Here is a 25755-nt window from a genome sequence, read left to right as displayed (position 1 = left end):
TTCTGGTTCCATTAGTCAATGTGTTTAGAGAGACAGACAGACAAACAGACAGACAGACACAGAGGGGGTGGGGATAGGAACTAAATCCAGGACCTCAGACATGATAAACCTATATATATATATTAAATATGATGTAAATAATTTAATATTAAACTAAAATAAATATATTGAAGTAAAAACTTGATTGCTCTCTTGTGTGTGGGAAGGGGTGCCATTCCTGGGGCAGGAAGTCCCTGTCTCTGCACCTGCCATGGACATGTGCTCAGTGACATTGACTCTTGGGCTTGGCTGGTCTCCTGGTTTTCTTGCACTTCTTTGGCTTGTATTCTTTATCAGGCTTGTGTTGTTTTGTAGAGAATTGTCCAGATCAAAACCCCCGTCTCAGGAACTGGGATCCAGGACAAGATTTTACGAAACATGTTGTTATCAAGGAGGGGGATATGCTCCGCCTGACCTCAGATGCTACAGTGAATTCTATAGTCATTCAGGATGGAGGTAGGTAATAGTCCCCGTCTGTGGGTACCACGTGGATGCTCTGTCATGTGGGGGACATTGCTGTCACATATAGAATATCTGTAGTATGCTTAAGAAAGACATTAGACAAAGAAAAGGATGCCCAATTATTTGCTCATTGCTGGGATTAAGTGTTTTACAGAGTGGCTTAAGGGAGCAGTTTGTTTTGACTAGAGGGGCAAAGGGTACAGTCTGCAGTGGCAGGGGAGGCATGGCCACTGGTGTGTCTTCCTCTGAGGAGTTTGCAGCTGGTCGCATCATGGTGGCAGCCAGGAAGGAGCCAGGATTGGAACAGGGCGCCTGTCACCTTTATGGACCATCCCCAGGGACCCACATCTGCTAGCTAGGACACAGTTCCAAAGGTTTAAGTGGTGTTGTTCCTTGCAGGACTGCTTGTGTTTGGGGATGATAAAGACGGATCCAGGAATATAACTTTGAGGACTCGATACATCCTGATCCAGGATGGTGGGGCGCTTCATATTGGAGCAGAAAAATGCCGCTATAGATCCAAAGCGACCATTACCTTGTACGGCAAGTCAGATGAACTCGAAAGTATGCCAACATTTGGCAAGAAGTTTATTGGCGTGGAGGCTGGCGGGACACTGGAGTTACATGGGGCACGGAGGACATCGTGGACGATGCTGGCGAGGACTCTGCATTCCTCGGGCTTGCCCTTTGGGTCGTATGCCTTCGAAAAGGACTTTTCCCGGGGCCTTAATGTGAGGGTCATTGACCAAGACACAGCCAGAGTTTTAGAATACGAGAAGTTTGATACCCACGAGTACCACAATGAGAGCAGGAGACTTCAGGAGTTTTTGAGAGCTCAGGATCCCGGCCGGATCGTTGCCATTGCTGTTGGAGATTCAGCAGTCAAGAGCCTGTTACAGGGAACAATCCAGATGATCCAGGACCGGCTGGGAAGTAAGCTGATCCAAGGCCTGGGCTACAGGTAGGTAGACCTTGTTCTTCTTCCTGCCCTGCGTTAGAACCTGTATCCTGTGAAAGCAGAGCCAGTGAACAAAAGAGCCACAGGCAGCTGATGCTATTGTAGCTGGCTGGCCACCCAGCTAAAGGTCTTTTACATTGGTGCATCAGATCGCCTCTTGTCCGGAACCTCGGATTTAACTACTAGATGTACACAGAACGCCTTGGCTGCATGGGTTGATGACTCCCTTTATGAGTTGTCTCTAAGGCCAGTGGAAAGCACAGAGATAGGGTTCTGCAAAAGAATGGGCAGCGTGGAGATCATTTGCCTTTGAAGAGCCTTCTTCTCACCATTATCTTCTGAGCATAATGAAACAGCACATACTGAAGGCTAGGCTAATGGAGAAAGGTTAGGGCGTGTTCCAGAGAAAGCCTGTCATAGAGCCCTGGGGGTAGGCTTGCTTGGCTTTCTGTTTCCCTTCAGAATCTCTAGCACACTAATTTGACTGGAATCCTTTACATGCTAACTTGATTCCACTCGCTTTTTTGGCTCAGGTCTGTTGAATTCTGGCGGAGGAGAGGCAGCCAAAAGTTGGAGAGCTAAGCTAATTGTTCTTACAGAAGTCACTTCTGCTTCTAGTTTCTCTGCTAATCAGCCTTGATTTCCTAATGCTGTCTTCAGGCTGAGGGAAGTTACTGGCTCACCATTTAATTAAGACAAACAAAGCAAAATAGAATGGAAGGAAGGAAGAAGAAAATAGAAACCCAACATTGTAATTCTACTGAATTTTTTTTAGGATCGTTGGGAAATATCTGTAATGACAGAACAGGACTTTACTGAATACTGAAATGACACACTTAGATTTTCCTTTGGGGCACAGTATTATCTATAGACATTATTGAAGATAATGTTAGTGAAGGAAAGGGATCTATTATGATCTTGGATTGCTATTTATGCTTATGTCAAAATACAAGAAGGGAAAGCACCAGCCAAAAACTGACATGGGGAAATAAAAGACAGGTGTCCTAGAGACAAGAGGCCTGCCGAACTTGAGGACTCTGCTTTATCGGTAGCAAAGATACACACGGGGTACCACGAGTGAGTGTACCCACAGAGGCCAGAAGAGGGTGTCAGATCCTGTGGAGCTAGGTACCTCTTCACTTAGGTGCATGGTTCTAAAACTGGACCTCTGGAAGAGTAGCCAGTGCTATTAACTTCTCAGCCCTTAACTGGCTTCCCCAACCTACATCTCCCTACCACCTCTCCAAGGTTCTAATACTGTTCAGCAGCACCATAGGCTGGCAAGCAAGCCTTCAGTACTTGGACCTTTGTGAGCATTTCCTTTGTTTCTTTCTAAATTCTCCTCAAAGTCTCACTGCCCATTTAATGGAGATGTTAGAAGGGTGTCCATCGCCTCTTACAGTATCTCCAGTGCTCATAAACAGTCACCCTTTGAAGACCATTCGAGTGCATTGAAATTTCTTACAAGTGGAGGCCTGAAGCAGGAGTGTTCTTGACATATGTTAATAGAACAGAATGTTGTTTCATAGTTGCTGAGGCAGTTCTGGTCAGTCAAGAGGGCCTCTGACAGTCATCCTCTCCTCTCTACTGGGAGATAATATTTGAGACACTCTTTGTTTGATCCTTTCTGCTGCATCAAGGGATATAAACAGCCCTGACTGGTTCTCAGCCTCTAATCCTCACAGGGGCAGCTGCGAGACTTAGAAGGCGGAATGTAGGCTTGCTTTAGTGAACTTTTATCTCTGAGTATCAAGCCATCTGTCTGGCAGAGATTACATTTAGTATTTTTCCACCCCCCAGAGTAGGAAGTTCACATTTTTCTTTTCATGTTTTGAACCAGGAGGCTTAAGGAAAATTTCCTGGCTTTTGTTGCTATATTTTTTTCTTTGACTAACTTTGGACACAAGCTTGGTAGAGTCCATTGGGTATTTGTTGTTGTGGAAGCCAGATGACAGTTTTAAACACATTGCTTTCTGCAGGTAATTGTTTGTAAAATTGAAACTCTGTTGGATTGTAATTCTGTGGCTTTAAGGATGTTTAGAAACTTGTAACCCAGTGACTTTTCAACCTTGCCAAATACACATACATTAAAAAATTCTAACGCCTAGGATGTCTTGGGTCAGGTTTTCAAAGGGTAGGACCCCAGTCACAGGAGTGATAATTACTACTGTAAACTGTGATCCCTAAATTAGAGGTGTGTGTGTGTGTTTGTTTGTGTGTTTGTGTGTGTGTCTGTATATGTAGGCCCTTGGACAACCTTTAGTGTCTCTCTCAATTGTTCTCCACCTCATTTTTTTGGGACAGCATTTTCCACTGAACCTGGAGCTCATAGATTTGCCTAGGCTAGCTGGCCAGTCAGCTATCGTGATCTGCCCATTGTCTGCCCCTCGCTGATGTGTGCCACTGGACTATGCTGTTTATGCTGGGAATTTGTACTCAGGTCTTTATGATTTTCCAAATCTCCACTGACTGAGTCTTCTCCCTAAACCCTAAGGGTTCTCATAGCATGGTTAGTAAGCATCACTTAGCATCACTGGAGAATGTGCTAGACATGCAGATGCTTTGAGCCTCTGATTCTCAAGGTGTGGTGGCAGGTGAGTGGGGAAGAGGTCTGGTTTAACAATTCTTTCCTTTAGTCCTTCTGGTGCTAAGGCTTGAGAGCCACCAATCAACTCAGTGTTGAGTTATAAACCTGCACATTCAGGTACAGAATGAGCTTTTCTAGTTTTCAGGCCATGTGTTCTGTCCCTAGTAATATAATGAGTAATATAATGAGAGCAGCCAGACAGTTAGATATGGTGACAGTCATAGCAGTGTGTCTGCAGAAGCATGTCTGCAGAAGCAAGAGAGTCAGGAATGTAAGGTCATTCTCTCATCTACATAATGCATTCAGAGCTAGCCTGCATTGCCCAAGACCCCATCTCAACAACAACAATAACTACCAGACCCTACAAGAGAGCACATGATGGTCCTTGTAGGGGACATAAGGATTTATAGCTAGAATGACACATACTCCTGTGCGTGTCCAGGAAGTCCATGATTAACAGAAGCTGTAGTTATCAGTGTTTTACCCGGGAGAGAGCTGGAAAAACAAGTTTCTGAAAATCAGGTGCATTTGCTTCTGTGCTGTCAGCTACTTTAGCAAAAGCCTAGAAGGGAAAAGAGCCTCCTGGGAAAAGAGAAAGATGAAATACAGATGTTCAACATCAGCCTGTCTGGGGTTTGGGGCCTTTTCTATGACAAATAACCAGCTACGCTTGCTGTTGCTTCCGTATAGGCAAGCTTGGGCTTTGGTTGGTGTCATTGATGGTGGAAGTTCTTCCTGCAATGAATCTGTAAGAAACTATGAAAACCACAGCACTGGCGGGAAAGCCCTGGCTCAAGGAGAATTCTACACCCTGGATGGTCAGAAGTTCTCTGTGACAGCCTACAGTGAATGGATTCAAGGTAGGCAAAGGTCGTTTAAATTTTGTGAGACAGGCAGAAGTACTGTGACAGTTGTGTGGTGTCACTCTGTCCAGACATCAGTCTGTCTGTCTTAGTGGATATGTCAGTTAGTTGAAGTTGAAACTGATTTCCTTATTAAATTTAAGTCTTGTAGACTCAAGAAATCCAGACTAGCTACTGATCTATTTTAGCTTACACAATGATACTTGGACTGTGTCCTCGACGCTGAGTCATAGTGTCTAATTAAGTAGGATGCTGGGTTATCTTGGTTGTCAGCTTGATATGAGTTCTACAGTCACCTGACTTCTGGGAATTCAGGAGGGTGAAGGATTATCTTGCAAGGTTAACTGAGGTGGGAAGGCCTACCCACTGTGGTTGGCACTTTCCCTGTCCAGAATAAAAGGGAAGAGTTAAACTGAACCCAAGACTCATCCCTCTCTTCTTTCTGCCTGCGGGCACAGTGTGACTGGCTGCTCCAAGCTCCTGCTGCCTGTGTTCCCCACCATGATAGACTGTACCCTCAGCCTATGAGGGGAAAAAAAGAATAGCTTACTGATGTAACAATTTGTATCATGCCAGTAGTGTATGGGCTCTCTTTCTTTAGGGGCCAGAATCTCTATTTTCTAATTTTTATCATTCAGAGACTCAGAGATGAATGACTAGTGCATGGTTAGGAAAAGAATTGCTGAGCTGTATTTATTTTAGCTTTTGATTTGTAAATCAGGTATGCACATTTATGACTTATTTTTGTGCTCATGGCCACGTGTTTGTCTGCGCAGGAATTTCCCTTTCAGGATTCCGGGTGGACATTGCGGATGGAGTCAAGCTTCACCTGCTGGACGACGTCAGCGGTTGGGAAGCTGGAGACCGCATTGTGGTCGCAAGCACTGACTATTCCATGTTCCAAGCGGAGGAGCTGACTCTTCTCCCCTGCCCGGAGTGCAGCCGCTTTCAGATCAAAGTTAAAGGTATAGGACTGACTCCACTGCCCTTGGGAGGCGCTCTTTCCTTGGCTTGGCATCCTAATCCTGTAGTCTTTTGTCCCATCACCCCGTGTCAGCATGGACATCGCTGATGGTCTTAGCAGTGAGGGCTCTAGTAGTTAGATTCCAGAGGTGGTACAGAGAGTGCTACCTTTAAAGCCACTGGTAAACTGTAACAGGTAAAGACGAGGTCTAGGAAAACTGGTTTCCTAAAATCCATTGTAGTTTTTTCCTAATTTTTTTACTGTCAGATAATAGTAAACTGGCCTAACAACTAATTTTTTTTTTAAGATTTATTTATTATATGTTAAGTACACTGTAACTATCTTCAGACACTACAGAAGAGGGAGTCTGATCTCGTTACAGATGGTTGTGAGCCACCACGTGGTTGCTGGGATTTGAACTCAGGACCTTCGGAAGAGCAGTCACTGCTCTTTAACCGCTGAGCCATCTCTCCAGCCCCCAACAATTAATTTTTTAATATTAGTCTTTCACAATTAAAGAAAGCATTTTTTGAGTTCCCTCTTGCTTAGCTAAAAAAAAAAAAAGAGAACTTTAGTCATATTTAAAATTGAACCATATAAAATATCTTCATCAGACTTTATCTCCTACTGTAATAGTGAATTGTACAGTTTTTGGAAGAGAGCAGTTCACAGATTCTTACCAGGAGCAATGGGGGGGAAGAGCGGCTACCATCTGCCAGGTACTCATTTCTACCCCTGAACCTGCTCCACTGGTCCTGCCCGACGCCACTGGGGACCTGTTTTCCTTGTGGGCTTCGGCACCCATTATGTGCTTTCTTGGTTCTTTGTACTCATACTGTGCTGCTAAGAATCAAAAGCTGCAGACACTCTTCAAAAAGTACGTGCTTGTTTTGAGTAAAGAACCTTGAAGCTTGAAATGTTTGGGCTTTAGTAGAAGGTTAAGTGGAATGCTTAGCTTAGAGCTGGTATTTGCTTTCCCTCTGGGTATTACTCAGTTTTCTAGTGTTCTTTCTTTTGATAATACCAGGCACATGCCAAAAAAAAAAAAAAAAAAAGAGGAAAATCCCAAGTTACCATGATACTGTCTGTGGAAAGTTACCATCATTACTGTCTGTGGAAAGTCCCTCTCGTCTTCCTGAGTTTAAGAGAAAAACATCAGAGGGAGAAAACAAACTTCTTTTAAATTGCATATAAACTTCTAGGAAAGGTTGATATTTAAAAAATATTAAGTAGTAGCTTGGTGGTGCTATACACCTTTAATCCCAGCACTGAGCAGGCAGAGGCAGGCAGATCTCTGTGAGTTCACAGTCAGCCTGGTTACAGAGTGAGTTTCAGTGCATCCAGGACTCCATAGAGAAAACCCTGTTTTGAATATAAAACACACACACATACACACACACACACCAACAACAAAAAGACAGTAAGCGTGAAGGAAAAGATGGGATGTCCAGTGGTTGGTGTGCAGATGTTGATCACTTAGTGTGAAGTGGAAGCCCCAATGTGACACACCGCAACAGGTGCTGCAAAAGCGTTTGTTTCTAAGACTCCTGGCATTCGGTTCTTCCTGTGTCCTTGAGGTGGCCAAAGAAGGATGGCAAGAAGGATTAGACTGGTCCCAGATCTTTAGTGCTAGCTACCAAGGGATGCTACAGAGGGCGGAGCAAGCTCTCTGACCCCGCCTGGGGATGGGAGCAGCAGCCGGAGGCTCAGGCTTTAGGTCTTTAAGATCTCTGTTTCTGGGAGGCTGTTATCCTGCGGCATTAGAGGTGTTAGGTAGTGTCTGGAGCTTGCTGAATGAGGAAGAATGCCCTTTTGCTTGGGTTCACATTTCCCTTTATTTGTTCTCACATTGTCCTTTATCCGCATCACCAGAGACACCCCAGTACCTGCACGTCGGTGAGATCATAGATGGGATAGACATGAGAGCGGAGGTTGGACTTCTCACCCGGAACATTGTGATCCAGGGAGAAATGGAGGACTCATGCTATGCTGAAAATCACTGCCAGTTCTTCGATTATGACACCTTTGGGGGACATGTCATGGTGGGTAAAAGGGTTTGATGGCTTCTTTAAAACCTGGTTGGAAATATTTAACTTTTGGCTGGTGGAATTAGGTAGGGTATGCACGCACTCTGTGTGTGTGTGTGTGTGTTATCCATACATAGAGATATAAAAAGAAGATATACTTTTAAAAAAATATTAGAAAATGTTAAAAAACTCAAAACAAAAAACTAGAAGATAGCCAGGTGTGATGGTATATACCTATAAGAATTTGGGAGGCTGAACCAGGAGAATCAAGGAGTTTAAAGCTAACTTTGACTATTATATTAGGTTGGGTTATGTGAGATCCTGTCTTCTTTCTCACACACACAAATAAATAAGAAGAAAGTTGTGCCTGGACTACAGTTCATCCATTTAAGAATTATTTTGTGAAGAATTATTAACTGGATGTAGTAGGGAGAACCCAGTCACACAGAAGACCACGATGCGCTTGCTCTCCATGCTTGTAATTTCTCCAGACCTCTGGGCTTCTCAAGAATCTGATACTACTAAAGGGTAGATAGTACTAGTATGCATAGTCCAAATCTGCTTCTATAAAAATTACTGTGTGCAGAATTTTATTCCTTAGAATAGCAAACAGTTATCATGTGGTAGACAGTATTCTGTGTATCTAGTTATTCAGTCTTTTCGGCAGACTGTCTGAAATCTCTTTTTGTGTTGGATGACTTTTGGATATTAGTAAAGCTTCTGAATCGCTGGCTTCAGGAATGCTGAACCAGCATTCCTGCATTATTTCAATTATATGATTGGAAAATCCAGTGTTTGAAGATACTGAGAGTGCTTCAACTTTGTATCATAGGAGATTTTTTCCCCCTGTAGGGGAATTTTTAAGGAGAGTTTTCCACAAACTAAACACTGGTAAGTAGGTAGAAATAAATAGCTATCTAGCTGTGGTTGAGGATATAAAAATGAAAAAAAAAATATGAATGACCAAAATATAGACAGCCTCTGATTTGATTTATTAATTATCTTGGCTTTATTGTGGTTCAAAAAGTAGTGTGCATTGACAAGTCACCTTCTACTAAAGTTAGGATTTGGATCTTTTTCACCATGGACAATGAATGGCCTGTGGTTATAGGATAAAGTGCATCCTCAGATTTTGATAGTTTCAGTTCAACAGTGATTTTATAATGCTGTAGTGTTTACGTTGTTGAGTCGTACCCATAGTTTCAGCAAAACATAGCCAGGTGTAATGGCACACACCTGTTATCCCAGGACTTGCAGTGCTGAGGAAGGTGGATTCCTGTAGGGACAACAATGAGGCTAGCCTGAGCTACATACTGACTGCCAGGCCAGCCAAGGTTGCATAGCAAGACTTTGTCTGAGAAACTCAAAGGAAATGAACCCAACCCTACCCCATAACTCACTGTCCTATCCTTTGTTCCCTCTTGGGGAAATCCAGTTTGTGATTTTCCTTATTTCATTTTTATTTCTGATTAGAAGTTAGTCCCATGGCTCTTTGAAACAAGCACCTATATAAAGAAGTATTTCCTGTTATTTTTTTACTGTTTTCATAGCTGTGAATCAAACTGGGGGGCCTCACACAAGCCAATCAAGTAGCACTACTCAGTTACATCTCTAGCCTCCAAAGTGCTTCATTGTTAAGTGAGGCTCTGGTAAAACACAAAGGAAGAGACATATTCTTATTTTATTGGTATATTTGTGTGGGAGCGTATGTATATTTGTGTGTGGGGTGCATGTGTGCGTGCGTGCGTGCATGCCTTTGTGTGTGTGTGTGTGTGTTTGTGTATGTGTGTGTGTGTGCATGTGTTACATATGTGTGAAGGCCAGAAGTCATCCTGAGGATTCTCCCTCAGGAGTTGTCTACCACCTATGTGTCCTATGCTCAAGACTGGGTCTCACTGAGACCTAGGACTCAGCAGTTAGGCTAGACCGGTTGGCCAGCAGGCTCCATGAATTTGCCTGTGTCTGCCTCCCCAGTACAGGGATCACAGACCTTTACCTCCCTCCCTTATCTCTTTACATAGGGCTGGAGATTGAACTCAGATCCTTATGTTTGCATAGCAGACATTTTAGCAACTGATCCATTTTTCCAACAAAACATCATACCATATTTTCTCCATAGATACCTTCTGTTTAATATATATGCACATTCCTTGCTTCTTTCTTGTCCTGAAAAGGAATCATTTTGTCTTCTAGATAGAGAAGAATTTTACGTCAGTCCATCTTTCTTATGTGGAATTGAAACACATGGGCCAGCAGCATTTGGGTCGGTATCCTGTTCATTTTCACCTGTGTGGAGACGTGGATTCTAAAGGAGGGTACAGCCATCCAGCATCTGTGGATGGCCTGTCTGTTCATCACAGCTTTTCTAGGTGCATCACTGTGCATGGGACCAGTGGCCTGCTCGTAAGTAGCCTCACATGCTGACATGCAACAGTTTTCATTGAAATGTCTGCTCTCCCTGATACTCATGACTGAAGACATCATCCAAGGCCTAGTGTCTTTTTTATCACCTCAATTATCTTATGCTCACTTATTATGGAAACCTCAAGTAGCTTTATGTCCAGTGACATTATGCCACCTACATTTCTGCAGATCAAAGACACCATTGGATTCGACACACTGGGTCATTGCTTCTTTTTGGAAGATGGTGTTGAACAGAGAAATATTTTGTTCCATAACTTGGGGCTTCTTACCAAACCGGGCACTCTCCTCCCCACGGACAGGAACAGCTCCATGTGCACAGTCATGCGTGATGGAGTGTTTGGAAACTACATCCCTGTGCCTACCACAGACTGTATGTGAGTAATTAGTGGACAAGCTGTTGTGTGGCAGTCAAGGCCTTGGACTCTGTGGAAAGTTCTTGTTGGGGAGATTTTAATGGACAGGAGTTTTGTGAATGTTTAAAGTCACCCTCAATAATGTCTTGCAGGGCCGTTTCAACTTTCTGGATTGCCCACCCCAACAACCATCTGATCAGTAACGCAGCCGCAGGCTCACAGGTAAATCATACTGTTGTGTTTCTCTTCGCGCTTGTGATGGCTCTGGCTTATACAGGTATGATGCTCACAGACCCAGGCATGATACTGTTTTCTGGTTCTGCCTGTCTCATTGGGAGCAGGAGGTAACTGAGATGATTCTTCCCCTTCCTTCTAAATCCTTGCCGGTTAGGAGCTATGAATCTAGACACAGACAGCAAATGCAGGAACAGAGGTGAGCGGTCTCCAGGATGATGTCATCCCTGGGATGGAGTGGTAGGGTGTGATTGATGTATGAGCTCTCTGGCTTCTCCTGGTTACATCTTCGGTGACCAAGCAGCACGTCACTTCCATCTCTAATGCTGATGATCAAGGAGAGCCTTCCCATGGCTTTATGGGCATGAGTCAGTGTGTAGAATACTGTGCCATTCTGGCCAGGGGACATATCTTTTTGCAGGAATTAATTACATTTAGGGACATCTTGATAAAGCAGGCTAAAACCTCAGCTATGATTTGTTTAAGACAGACAATTGGCACATAAACACACAGAAGAACGATTTCTAAGAGAAACAAATATTTTTAAATAGTAAAAATTGTCCATGGGGTAGTTTATCCTTACCGTTAAGTGTAGTTCAAAATTACTGATTTATATAAATGAAATTTTAATAATATTATCTAGATTGTAACTAGGGTGAAAAATTATAGTGCCGGTCTGTGAATAATGCAGTAACTTAGTTACTGTGTGTAACATATGTACACATCACAGTCGTTCAATATGTTAATGTGGAACATCATTTCTGAGAAATAAGAGGCGACCTGCCTTGAGCAAACAAGCCTCACCGTGTAACCCCTGAACCCACACAGCGCTTGTCTTTAAACATGAAGGATCCCACATTTGAAGAGTCTCGTTTGACCGCGCAGGCACTGGATGGTGAATGGTTTAGATTTTCATTCATTCGTTCTCCATCGAGTATCTAAGGAGCCTGTGTGGGCTGTTTTCACTGTTTGTTGCTGGAAAGTTAGGCCGTCACAACACTGCTTCCTCTTAGCTTTGCCAGAAGCTGGGACCACAGAGGAGAGCAGATGCAGTCGCCCGTAAAAGCCTGGGGCAGAGCTGGGAGAAGTCCTCCTCTCTTCAGCAAGAATAATGAATGAGTCTCATGCATGGTCATTCTAGAAGTTTTCTCTCTAGAGAAACTGCTTCAGTGAAGCCAACATTTGACAGGGCACTCTCCAGGAGTAGACGAAGCTGTTTTGTTACACCCCGACATTGCGTCCTCTACCTGTCTATTGCTGCCGTTACCTGTTTAGACAGGACAGAATATAGCAGCAGACAGCTGCTGTGTGCCTGCATGTCCTCATTCCCCAAGCCCTGGGCATCTTGGGAAGGCTGGCTCTGCCCTCTGCTTGCAGGGGTGCGGCCTCAAGCCTTTCCTCCAACCCCTTTATGTTTCCTTTTGCTGTCTGAATTGCATCCAAAATGTTGAGGTGGCCAACGGTTTTTTTCAAAACAGTTCGTTGTATTAAGACCCATTCGTAACCTTTGATCATGGAAAAATGTTGACATTACAGTCATTTGGGTGTGTAGGTATGTATACCTTCCACACTTCGTGTCTCCTCTGTGTCCCTAAAGGACTTTAGTAACAACTAGCTGGATACTACATATGCTTTATTTTAATGATCTTTCCCCCCACTACATTGTGAATTACTTTACAGTAGTTTTGCTACACCTGAGTATATAGTGGGCACTAAATAAAGACATGCTGAGTTTACACCAGTTTAATCTTTTTACACTGTATAAGTTAAAAAAAAAAATACCTTGGCAGTGTTCCATAGGATGTTGTCCTTCACACGGAGTTAATTATTAATTCAGTTGCAAAATTAAAAAATGAGAATGAGTTAAGAACTTTTACTTCTGTTTTCACGTCTCACTTTATATCAGAAAACCTTTAAACTGTTCTGTTCCTGTTAGGGCCAGTAGTCCTGCAGTGGAACAGACAGGGTCTGCACTGAGAGACAGCACCCTGATTCATACATGTGGCGTCCCTCATGCCCCCCCCCCTCCCCTTTGGCACAAACTCGCCCAAGAACAGGAAGGGCATTGGAGTTGTTTGAAAGAAGCCAGTGAGCTCTGTCTGCCAGCAGACAGTTGTTTAATAGCCATGACTCATCTATTGATCAGGTTCGGAGGTAAACATGAAAAACCACATTGCTCAAGGGCTGTGCTGTTCTGGTCATTCAGAAGGCAAGCAGGGCTCTCCTCTGCATAGCATGTCAGACTTCATAATGATGGGAAAGTTGGGTTTGGGTATTTGCCAACTATGTCTTTTGTCCCATCCTGCAAGCAAAATCTTATTTGCTTTGAAAAAACAACCAGATATAACCGCTCAGGGAGGCTGTATAATGTGGGCAGCTTTTTGCATTCAGTTCTGAGCCTGAAACAATGAGAAACATTTGCTGCACCTTAGGAGGGTGTTTCACATGGCGGCTTCATAAAAACTGAGGCTTTATGTCTGTGGAAGGTCAGTGTTGCATATTTTCTCTCATATTCAAAATCTGGATATAATAGAAATATATGTCTATATGACATGAAAGTTACAGGAGGGGACTCCAAGGAGTTGGAAAAGAGGGAGTCTTTTATGGGAGGAAGGAAGTGGGACAAGGAAGGAAACCGGAGAAAGAAAAATACCACAGATTTTCTTCATAGAAAGAATCTGGATTGAACATATGTATATGAGTGTCTGTATATGTAATATCCAACTAGAAAGGAACTGTTTGTGGGAGGATGGGGAAGAGGAGGAGCTTGGAGGAGGACCAGAGGTATTGGATAGATTGGAGTGAGGCATATATATTATATGTGTGTGTATGTATGTATGTATGTATGTATGTATGTTTATATATGTATAAAAATGTCATAATGAGACCCATTTTTTGTACATAATTTTTTTTTAAATAATGTTTTCAATGGCCTTGTCTTTTCATTTGTAGGATGCTGGGATATGGTATTTATTTCATAAGGAACCAACTGGGGAATCCAGTGGACTGCAGCTCCTGGAGAAGCCAGAACTCACTCCACTGGGGATATTTTATAACAACAGGGTTCATTCAAATTTTAAGGTAGGGTTCTGAAGTGCGTGTGATCATAGGGTGGACTTCGCTACCCTGATCCTCTTTGTACTGCAGTGACAGAGTAGCAATTTATAATGAGCAGATCTTCACCTGGCTCAGGCTTCTGGTGGCTGGTTCTTCTAACCTTCAGCCAACACCTGGCAAGGGCTGGTATAGTCACGCCATCCCAAGGCACAACATACCCTTGCTTGTGTGATCTGTTTAAATCTATCATAGACTTGATGGTCAGTCTCACCTCTCTTGTCCTTGCTGCCCGCCCGCCCGCCCACCTGCTTGCCCCCCTTGCCCTTTTCTCTCTTTCCTGTCTTCAATGTCAAGTTTCCGGGATCGCCTGTTACAGGACATATCTGGGACTTAGGAATTTTCTTCCTGTGTCACTTCCCCACTTCTTTCCACAGTGCTGGCTCAGTGTCCCTGGCCATTTACTACCACCAAGTATTTCAATGGTTAAATACTGTTTGAGAACATTGCACTTAATTTAAGTCACATAAAGGTCATTCAGAACCTCCTGTTTCTGTGGGATTTGTAATTCCCATCATGATGAATATCCTTGGTCCATTTCCTGTCCTCAAGTCACTTCAATCTTTTTATTGTATATGGATCATTAGAGCCATCCCTGTGATATGACTTAAATCAGACTCCGATCAACAGTTTCATGGATGACATTTAAAAACTAGAGTGTTGGAGTTAGAGAGATGGTTTAGTAGGTAATGGGCTTGTGCAGGCGTGCGCACCTGACTTAGGATCCAAGCACCTGAGAAAACACTATGTACACCGCTGTGACTGTGTGCACCTGCAACCCTAGAGCTGGTGCAGGCAGAGTCAGGGCAATGGCTGGTGCTTCCTGGCTACCAGCTGAGTTCCAGGCTCAGGGAGAGACACTGTCTCAAAAGAATATGGTGAGGGTGAGAGGATAGCTGATGCTCTTCTCTGACCTTTGTACTTGTGCATACAGATGCATACCCCCTACACACACACACACACACAATGTGCATATACAACATGCGAATCTAAGTGTTACGAGAAACTGAATTACTTGAACTGAGACAAGAAAAACCTACTGTTACTGCTGCGAGATGGGTAATTGACTAAGGCTAATATTTAGAAAGTAGCATCTCAAAGGGGGAAAAAATCTTTAATTTTTCAAAATTATATTGGTGATGTGAAAACTATCTCTAATTAATTCTTGGTGTCATGTACCGTGACAACACTCACTTATCTCATTAATTGTAAGAGTATTAAATCTGAGGATATAATTAGGTTTTAATTTGTTAAATTTGGGGATGATTACACAGAGTATTTTATAACCAAATGAAATTGAACCATTGGAGTGACAAAAAGAAGCATGGTATGTTGGGCTCACTCATCATCACACATGTGTGCACTTTGATGAGACCCTGAGGCTTCCTGAATCCTTACCTAGCCCAGGTCGGCTGGTTACCACATTTACATGGTTACTTACAGGGTTACACCTTAGTGTTTTATGAATGCATTAAAATAATTGATCATGGAAATCCTTTGCTTTATGCTTGCCTGATTTCCTCTATTTCTATGTCTATTAAAGAACTAGTTAATTCTGTGTTTGACTTAATCAAAACAATCTAAGCTTCTCTTCTTGGCCCCAGATAGCTCATCAGTTACGCTGAACCATCATTGCCTCTCTGCTTCTGAGGAACCCGAGTATTTCAGTTTCCTCCTGTTTCTCAGTTCATCTCTTCTGCCCACTTTAATCCACTTTTAGATGGAGTATTTGCTTCCTATGTGTAGTATTGTTTTGATTTTTTTTCAGATCCCCATTGTCTTACATCTTCAGCTTACCATTTTTAAACATTACCTTCACGATAAAGCTATCACTAATTATGTCATATGTAGGACAATATGCACTTACCTCATTAGTTATAAGAGAATTAAATCTGCGGTTATAAATCTGCGGGGCCTGACTTGTGCTCTCCGCTCCCTTCCCTGGCCCTTGGTATTGTTAGTCCATTCAGGACTCGTTCTGGAATATTCCATGCCATCTCTTTTCTCTACAGTTTTTCGTATAGACTCTTCCTGTGAGTACTTTTCTCTGGGCTCTTCAGCTGCTTCATGCTCACCCCCAGCGCATTCTTCTGCTCAGACAGTTCCTCTCTGTCTTGAGGATTTTGGCGTCATGTAGGAGACATGTCTGGAGTCCTCTCCCAGACCTGAGAAAGCTCTATCTCGGTGCCATTTTGCCAGGGAATATTTCTTTTTTTCTAATTAACATGTAAAACGTTATGTGTACACTAAATGGTTGTTGAATGACCAGATGGATAAGCTAAAAATATCCAGGCTTGATTTTCAAGGCAGCTTCCCCGCCCCCTACCCTCCACCCCCCCATTTCCAGTTCTGGGTGAAATGAGAAGCTCAGAAGTATTTCCCCGCCCCCTTATGCAGGTGGATGTTTCCCCGCCCCCTTATGCAGGTGGTTGTATCTCGGGATCCATATTCACCTTAGCCCATTGTTGTGTATTTCAGGCTGGTTTATTTGTTGACAAAGGTGTCAAAACGACCAACTCCAGTGCTTCTGACCCAAGGGAGTACCTCTGCCTGGATAACAGTGCAAGGTAGGGCCATCTTCCTTCTCAGTGTACACCTAGGCTTAACCTTCCCAGGGTGAGTGAGACCTTTCGGATACAAGCACACGGTGCTATCTTTGATGGCAGCCTGTGCAGATGAGGTTTTGAAAGCTCATATGAGAGGCGTTTATCTTTGTGAAATGCAGAGGAAGTTGATGCCTTCCTTGTTCCTCTTTCACAGTGGAGATTCCTGTGAGAGGGAGTTACAGTGAGAAACAGAAAGAGAAAGAAAGGTTGACAATGGTTTCAGATTGAGAACAAAGACTTACTCCCTGAGAAACAAGTCAACCTCCTCTTCCCCAAAACCTAAGCATATAGAATTACAGTGAGTGCTCAGATGTGGTAGACCGCTGGATTTTGTTTCAAGGGAATGATCCCAGATTTGGTTTTAAGCTGGCTCTGGTTCTCGTTGGTAGCCTCGGGTTAACCTCCTGGCACGCTGTGTTACTCTCCCGTGTAACCGCATAACGTGCTTGGAATGCGGGTCAGTGCTGGGGCGCGCTTTCTCTGCCAGCCAAAGGAAACAAAACATCTCAGGTGCAGAAAGTGTTCTGGACAATGTGGCAACCTGAAGTCATACTCCGTAGAAACTGGGAACATAGTGTTTTTCTATTCTTCAAGTTTATTGACCAGATCATGAAGATGAAAGGGTGATAGGTTGCAAAGGCTTTTTCCAGACAAAGGAGAGAAGCAGGACCAGCCAAGTTGTTAAGGAAATAAAGCCGGAGCCAGACTAGAGGTGGCTGAATGTGATCTACTGTGCAAGGCAGGATTCTTGCCCTACACTGCTAAGGTGCGAGGTCAGGAGAAGCTGGGCAGAGTCCACTTGGTGAATTGTGCATCAGGGTTCCGCAGGTCAAGTTAAGCATGAAACCGCTGAGAGCTGTGACCGGTGAACATTTAAGGCCCCAAGGTGGCCAACCTGAAATACCAAAAAGGGGCAAAGTCTTAAGGAGCGCCAGTTAGATGAGAATAAAATAATGAACCAGAAATATCGGCTGGCCCAGTTTGCTTCCTGTCATTGTGATAAAAACACCACGACTCAAAGCAACTTGGGCGCTGGGCAGTGGTGGCGCACGCCTTTAATCCCAGTACTTGGGAGGCAGAGGCAGGCAGATTTCTGAGTTCGAGGCCAGCCTGGTCTACACAGAGAAACCCTGTCTTGAAAAAAACAAAAATACCCCCCCCCCCAAAAAAAAAATTCAGCTTGGGGAGGGAGGAGAGGGTCTATTTCAGCTCACAGGCTATAACTGTATTGGGAGGCAGTGGCAGAAGCTTACAGTAGGAGCGTGAAGCAGAGACCCTGTGGGGATGCTGTTGCAATCAAGAAAATGCCCCACAGACAGGCCAATGGGCTAGTCTGATCTAGGAAATTCCTCAGTCGAGGCTACTTCTTCCCAGGCGACTCTACTTTTATATCAAGTTGACAATAAATCCAATTAGACTATTGGCCAAGTTCCCCCCGCCCCCAAACAAAACAAAACAATAAAAATCCACAAAGTTGCTATTGGAAGGTTGCTTGTTTGTTTGTTTGTTTGTTTTTTTATTATGTGTGTTATGAGACTAGACTCAATATGGAATTCAGTATGGTCTAGAACTCACAGGACCTGCCTGCCTCTGCATCCCAAGTGTTGGGATTACAGGTAGGAGCACCAAACCTGGTCATACCTGCTTTTAGAAAACCTTTATAATCGGTAGTTTTAGTGAGGTGTCCTTTGTCAGCTGGTGTTGCCAGAAAAATTGCTAAGCATTTGACTCGTTTTTCTGCCTTGAAAGAATTTATCTAAGCCTGCTGGCCGAGCTGGCCCAGTGCTTGCTTCCCAAGGATGATATGTCAGTCCAACCTCTTGGACTCACGTAGAAGGCAGGCAAGGTGGGAGGAGATAAGAGGGGCCCTGGGACTGCGGAACAATGTAGCTGAATCGTGGAGCATTGGGTCCACTGAGAGACCCCATCTCGAAAACTAAGGTGAATCGTGAGCGAGGAAACCAGCTGACAGGAACATCTGGCCTCAGCACGTGTTTGTTCCCTCACAATTATATGCATGTGTGCAAAGGCACTCTGTGTACTTTGTATGTTTGTATCCATGTATGTACATGGATGGAGGAATAAGTCTATTAAGAGGCTGTGGACCTTGTAACTCATGACTTCAGATGTTTGTTACTAGATAAACCTGTACAGACTATGAAAATAACTGTTCCTCCATACTCTTGAGTTCTCTTACCAGTTTTCAAATGCATACATACTATAAATACTAAGGAATTAGACTCCGTTAGGAAGCTGTAACTGAAGAGCTAATTATAGAAGAATGACAATACACTTGACAGCTGTGTCTGTGTGTAGTTTTCTATAGATTGATGTGTAGACTATGCCCACATGTGTACATGCAACCCAGGCATGAGTAAAAATGACAGGACACAAGTGAGTAAGAAATAAGTCAGGCTGTGAGCTGAGCATCACCACGCTCGTGATATCCAGTGGACACACTCATCCTGTTCCTCAGAGAGGAAGCTGACTCACCGGTTATCAGAGTCCGCAAGATGGGAAATAGTGGGAATTTGGAGATTGGGAAACTTCATTAGAAGTTGGGGAATTTCATATAGAAGTTTTTAAAGGGGGAAGGATGAGGCATTGTAGCCGGTCGGTGCATTATCACTAATTAGTACATTCAAATCAGGGGAGGGGATTGTATTCATTATTTTTGTCATTGCTGTGACCAAATATTTTACAGGAAGCACCTGAAGAGGGGGGAGGGGTTTTGTTTGTTCATAGTTTGAGACGGGATATCACAGCAGGGAAGGAAGGCTGGGTGAGTGGTCAGGTTGGGAGGCAGCGGAGCACAGCAAATCTCAAATCTGTAGTCCCCAGTCAGAGAGAGAGGAGCACTGCACCTGGTTCTTTCACAGACTAGTGCCACTAGCATTTAGGGTAGGTGGGTCACCTTACTTCAGTTTACCCAGTCTCTGGAAACTTCCTCACAGACATGCCTAGAGACTTATTTCTCTAGTGATTTAAATCCCATCAAGTTGTCAGCAGTATTGGCAGCCAAGAGACTGGAGAGATGGCTTAACCGCTAGGAGTGCTTGCAGCTCTGGGAGGGCAGGAGTTCTGTTCCCAGCCTAGGGTGGGAGGCTCACAACCACCGCTACCTCCAGCATCTGGCCTCTGTGGGCGCCTGCACTTTTGTGTCCATACATACACAGTGACACAGAACCACACATACACTTAAATAAAAATAAAAGAAATTAACTGTCATGATGATGAAAATTGATATCATTATTTTCTTTTGTTTTTAGAATTAAAAAAATTTATTATTATTTGTGCTTGAGTATTTTGTCTTTGTGTCTGTGTGTTTAGTGTATCACATTCATGACCCAAAAGAGGTTATCAGATCCCCTGGGGCTGGAGTCGTAGATGGTTGTGAGCTACCATATGGGGGCTGGGAATTGAACCCAGGTCCTCTGGAAGGATAGACCGTGCTCTTAACCGCTGAGCCATCTTGCCAGCCCTGAACTGTATTTTCTAAATACCAATGAAAAAGTTGAAATTGGGGACATGGCTTTGGTGTAAGTGATCAGTGATTGGGCTATATAGAGACACTCAGAAGAGATGAGGTGGCTGCAGCAGGGGTCAGTTGTTGCTTTATAATATCTGCATGTCTTTATTTAGCATAGCAGTTCTCAACCCGTGGGTCATGACCCCGTTGGTGGGAGGGGTCACATAGCTGATACTCTACATATCAGATATTTACATTAAAATTTGTAACAGTAACACAATTACAGTTATGAAGTAGTAATGAAATAATTTTTATGGTTGTGGGTCAGCACGGCATGAGGAGCTATATTTAAAGGTTGGGAACCTCGCTAATTTAGAACATTCCGGAACTCCTTTCCATGGCTCTCCTAGTTTGACTTGATGTAACAACTTTGTGCAAGCTTTTCACCTCTTCAGTCTGAGCTAGTTGTGGCACTGGGCTTGGGTAGACATCATCCTCTTCATTCCCAATGCTCCCATTCCAGTCTGAACCATCAGCATCTGTCAGAAACACACAAGGAGCCTCCCTCCATAGCTCCTTATAGTCCATTCACCAAATGTCATCCTGGGAGGATGGGTGGGAAGCTGGGGGTAGAGAAGATCTGATCACACCATTTCCTGCTTTTGCTGACCTCCCATTGCTTATTGAGCAAAGGGGTGTGTGTGTGCCTTGGACCTATTCCGTTTCCCTCCTTCCCATCTCATTTCTTGTTCTCCAGTGACTTGCTTGGTGCAGAGTGTAGTGGTTGGTATAGAGTGTGCAGCTGACAGCACGAGCCACCCGGGCTGGGTTCTCTTCTCACAGAGATGCTTCTCTTGTGGCTACTTTTGAGCACCTCCTGTGGGCCCACAGCATCGTACAAAGACTCTTTCCTGTGATATTGAAACACTCAGTGCAATGAATTGCACTGTTACCGTTTTTTTTTTTTTTTTTTTTTTTAATTTTGGCTTTTTATTCTATCTCTGCGGGTGGAGTTATGGTGTGACCAGTTTTTTACCTTTTCACTAAGGTCCTTATAAATGTTGAGTGAAGAATATGAGAAATTCAGTCTTTATAATTAATAATTTAGTTAGTCTTTTAGGTTTAGGCATTTCCAAGCTATCTACTGAACTTAGATTAGTCTCTCTAGCTAAAAACATCTAAATAGCATATAATTCAGTGACATAATTCATATAGATTTATGTTGAAATATATGGTTAATTTTCATAGTGAGTTTATATTAAGAATATGTGACTTAAGAATTGGAGAAGATACATTGAAGTACCTGGTATACATATGACTATCTTTCTGTGTGCATGTTTTCACAAAGCCTTATACACAGTAACTTTTTCTCTATTAATTAATTAATTAACTAATTAACTTTATATCCTAATCTCAGCCCCCTCCTTTCCCCCTCCCCACCTTCCCTTTACACCCAAGAAGGAGGAGGTCCCAGCTGGGTACCAGTCTACCCTGTACCTCAAGTTATTACAGGACTAGGCACATCCTCTCCCACTGAAGCCAGACAAGGCAGCACAGTTAGGCAATAGAGTTAGGGTATGCCCCCCACTCCAGTTATGGGTGGACCAACATGAAGACCAAGCTGCACTTCTGCTGTGTGTGTGTGTGTGTGTGTGTGTGTGTGTGTGTGTATGGGGGGGGTTGGGTCCAGCCTATGTGTGCTCTTTGGTTGGTGGGTCAGTCTCTGGGAGCCCCAAAGGGTCCAGGTTAGTTGACTATGTTGCTCTTCCTGTGGAGTCCCTATCCTCTTTGGGTCCCTCAATCCTTTCCCCAGCTCTTCCACAAGGCCTCCTGAGCTCCATCTAAAGTTTAGCTATGGGTCTCAGCATCAGTTTTGGTCAGCTGCTGGGTGGAGCCTCTTAGAGGACAGTTATGGTGGGGTCCCCTCTCTGCTGGCTGTGCCTCAGGTAGACCTACTCTATGTATTGACTTTCTAAGAATACAAGAACGGATTTTTTTTCTGGAAATTTACATATAAATAAATATAATTTTTTAGTATTTGAACTATAACTAAGTTGTATCTTAACTTTTTTTTTTTTTGATTTATTTATGTTGGCCCAATTTGAATCTGTCCTCTTGACCAGAGTGTGAATATACATACATAGTTTCTATTTCTTTTGCTTATTTCAGTTCTTAACAAAGTACTTTTCTACCCCCACAGGTTTCGGCCCCATCAGGATGCAGACCCTGAGAAGCCACGCGTTGCCGCTGTCATTGACAGGCTTATTGCTTTTAAAAACAACGACAATGGTGCCTGGGTTCGAGGAGGAGACATCATTGTTCAGAATTCAGCGTGAGTGCTGTCTGCAGAGATATGCCTGCCGACACTGCCGGCTATTTTTAAGTTTTTTTACTTTTATTTTTTTAAAGACAGGGCCTCAGGGATCCCAGGTTGGCCTTGAGCTTGTTGTGTAACAAGACCTTGAATAGATCTTTCCAAGTACTGTTAGCAGTGAGTGCCACCACAACCAGTCGGATTTTTTTTTTTTTTCTAAACTGAGTAGAATGAAGGTACAGTTGTAGTTTCTGGAATTAATTATTTTATTATTATTATTACCAACTGGCTGGGCTCTGAGGATGAATACTACTGCTGAGGTTTGGAACCCTCTCATCCTGGAGCTTTTGTTGGAAATGTCTGGTGACATGAGAGGCCTTCAGTAGGTCGACCAGAAAGCCAGAATTTAGCTCTCTATAACCAAACACTGTTCCTGTCAGAGAGCTAGATAGAGATTTTGAAACTACCTTGGGGGTTTGACTTTTATTGTTGTTCCTTTTGGAAACCCTTTAAAGTTTGTCCCGTCTTCTTTCCACTCCTCTCAAAATGAAAGCTGTCTAATTCTGTCTTAATACGTCCTCCGACTTGTGTGTTATTAGAGGCAGGAAGCAACTTGCTTGGTTTTTTTCCACTTGCATGATTTCAAGAGAAAGGCCTGTTGCATTCTGAGTCCAGTTTTACTGTTCACCAGTCTAGCAAAAAAAGTTTTGATTTCTCTGGCAATTTTCACCCCAGATTTACCACTGTATTAAATCTGTAGGGGTGGCATATTTCTCAGACTAAAAAATTGTGAAGCAAAGAGCCCAATTCTTTCTCAAAATAAAGATTAAAAACACATTTTAGCTAATACCTTTATATGGTGTTTACCAAGTTCCAGATACTATTCAAATACTTGGAATTGTTTAGTATATTTAATTCTCTCAAGAATCATATAAAAAATGTATTATTATTTTAGCGTATGGATGAGAACACTGAGACGAAGGGGCTGAGAAACAGGTCCTAGTTGGCAGTGTCAGTATTTGAACCCGGCACTTTCAGCATGCAGATGGTACTTTGGTGACTGGGAGGTTGAACTGCTGTATTGTTGCAGAGTTGAGCACCAGGAAGAGGGCTTTCATGGTCACATACTGAGGGAATTGCCTCTTCCATGTTTCCTGATCACTTAGACAAATTCTCATCTTTTTCCTCTTACAGATTTGCAGATAATGGAAAGGGGTTGACCTTTGCCAGGTTTGTAACAGTTTTAATTTGATTATTTTAAATCCTTAAGGTAAAACCAGCTTTAGTATTTTTGCCTCTGTGCTTTGGAGTGGAGGTGGGGAGTTAACCCAGAGAGGTTTTATAATTTATTAGCATAAAAAAATAAAAGAAAGAAAAAAAACCCCACACTCTTCTTGGTACCACTAGAGGGCCAAAACACACACACATTTTTTTTTTTTTTTTGAATAGACTAATTGCATTTATGCCAAAGTGGTAGATGAATTTAGCTGAAATTCCACAGAAGGGTAGGGTAGTCATTAAATGTGCCTAGAAGAAAACTCTTGGACTTTGGGCTGAAAGTCTTTAAAAATAAAGGATGAAAGAAGATAAATGGAGTGAAGATTAAAAATTCTAAACTTTCCTCTCAGCTTTAACTTACAAAAAAGATAAGCTTTGAGAATTAAATTTGTGTGTGTCTGTGTGTGTGTGCGCGCATGCGTGTGGGTCTCTGCATGGGCTTTTGTGTATTTTTCCACAGTGCTGGGGATCAAATCATCCCACGCTGCCTGTGCACTCTGCCACTGACCTGCGCCTCTGGCGAGTTCTGTAACTCGCTTTTTCTGTAGACAATGATTCTCTTAATTGCTGTATTCTAGGCAAATTCATTGTTGCTTGAGGCTAATCAGCTGTTGCTAATAAATTAAACTTCTTGCATTTGTATATAATTTTCAAATTGCTCACTAATTTATAAAAGGAATTTTCATAGCATAAAAGCAATTTCTAAGGATTTTCTAATACGTATCGGAAAAAAGATATTAGCTTAAGTTTTTATGGTTTAGCTTTTTAAATTATAGCTTGCCTTCTTGTGGGGGCGCTGTTTAAACTTCCCCGACAATGAATATATCCTCTCTCCTCTTTTCACCAGTGATGGGAGCTTCCCAAGTGATGAAGGGTCCAGTCAGGAGGTGTCGGAGTCCCTCTTTGTTGGGGAGAGTAGGAATTACGGCTTTCAGGGTGGCCAAAACAAGTACATGGGCACAGGGGGAATAGACCAGAAGCCGCGGACGCTGCCCAGGAACAGGTGAGTAGGACTTTGGCAGAGGGGAATTAAAACAGTGGAGACACAGTCTTTCCTGTAATGAGCCTGGCTAGATCGCCTCCCTTTGGCTCTCCTGTCTCGGTCCCAGCACTCACTGTTACCGTTGTTATCACCGTCTGTTATCCTCATGGGATGTTAGAGCATTAATACTTATCCATGTCATAGGTTTTATTACCGGTTTTATGAAGGAGTTGTTCTTGTTTCTTATCCCTTACATAAGACCTTATTATATAAGTGGATTTTTTTTCCCCTCTTAATGTTTTTTCTTTCTTGAGACATAGAAAGTTGCCAAACCATAAACTATGACATTAGGTCAGCTTTCCTGCAATTCATGATGCTGGCTTTTCAGAAATAGCCACTGGAAAAGGGAAATTACCTCTGAAAAGAGTCTTAGAAAATGAGAGTTGGTGGATGCCAAAGCCACCGCAGGGCCCTGCCGAGGCGGTGTAATTAGATGTGTCTGAGATGGTGAGGAGGTGGGGGCAAAACTGGCAGGTGTTCTGTCATGACAATCGGAAAGACTCCGTGTGTGTGTGTGTGTGTGTGTGTGTGTGTGTGTGTGTGTGTGTGTATGTGTGTGTGTGTGTGTGTGTGTATGTGTGAATTTTTTTTTGAAACTAGTTTCTTCTCCCATCCAGTATATCCCAACCATAGTTCTCCCCCTTCACTCCTCCTTGTACCCCGCTCCCTCCCTTCTCCCCCAGATCCACTCCGTCTCCATTTCCTCGTTAGAAAGGGGCAGGACTACAAGAGATGACAGCCAGACAGGACAAAACAAGATACAATAAGACAATATGAAAGCCTCCTGTCAGGCTGGACAAGGCAACCAACCCAGAAGGAGGAAAGGAGCCTGGAGAGCAGGCCCGAGAGTTAGAGATACACCTGCTCCCACTGGTAGGACGTCTTTCCTCCCACTTTTCTGAGGGGGTTCCCTGATGTCCCAGGGGAGAGACCTGATGGGGACCTCCAGTTTAGACTCTCTGTATGTCTGGCTCTGGGTCTCTGCACCCATTTCTGTCTGCTGCCAGAGAAAGACTCTGAT

General features: G+C 43.3%; 2 protein-coding genes across 4 annotated transcripts in view; one reads left to right on the top strand and one right to left on the bottom strand.

Moving 5' to 3' along the window:
• Gda (guanine deaminase) overlaps nucleotides 1–25755 on the bottom strand; it is a 680631-nt gene that overhangs the window by 435882 nt on the left and 218994 nt on the right. The gene's annotated exons all lie outside the window — the stretch shown is intronic.
• Nucleotides 1–25755, top strand: part of Cemip2 (cell migration inducing hyaluronidase 2) — a 74343-nt gene that overhangs the window by 19796 nt on the left and 28792 nt on the right. For all 3 annotated transcript variants that reach the window (XM_052188323.1, XM_052188315.1, XM_052188330.1), the window contains exons 3-15: nucleotides 355–495; nucleotides 901–1462; nucleotides 4737–4906; nucleotides 5686–5874; nucleotides 7746–7915; nucleotides 10094–10303; nucleotides 10493–10698; nucleotides 10830–10899; nucleotides 13864–13992; nucleotides 16504–16592; nucleotides 22301–22432; nucleotides 23609–23644; nucleotides 24540–24695. In XM_052188323.1, the coding sequence (XP_052044283.1) occupies nucleotides 355–495; nucleotides 901–1462; nucleotides 4737–4906; nucleotides 5686–5874; nucleotides 7746–7915; nucleotides 10094–10303; nucleotides 10493–10698; nucleotides 10830–10899; nucleotides 13864–13992; nucleotides 16504–16592; nucleotides 22301–22432; nucleotides 23609–23644; nucleotides 24540–24695 (2260 nt within the window). The remainder of the gene's footprint in view (nucleotides 1–354; nucleotides 496–900; nucleotides 1463–4736; nucleotides 4907–5685; nucleotides 5875–7745; nucleotides 7916–10093; nucleotides 10304–10492; nucleotides 10699–10829; nucleotides 10900–13863; nucleotides 13993–16503; nucleotides 16593–22300; nucleotides 22433–23608; nucleotides 23645–24539; nucleotides 24696–25755) is intronic.

This window comes from Apodemus sylvaticus, chromosome 1 (assembly GCF_947179515.1).
Source record: "Apodemus sylvaticus chromosome 1, mApoSyl1.1, whole genome shotgun sequence".
In the NCBI taxonomy this organism is placed as follows: domain Eukaryota; kingdom Metazoa; phylum Chordata; class Mammalia; order Rodentia; family Muridae; genus Apodemus; species Apodemus sylvaticus.
This window is presented reverse-complemented; position numbering and strand designations above follow the sequence as displayed.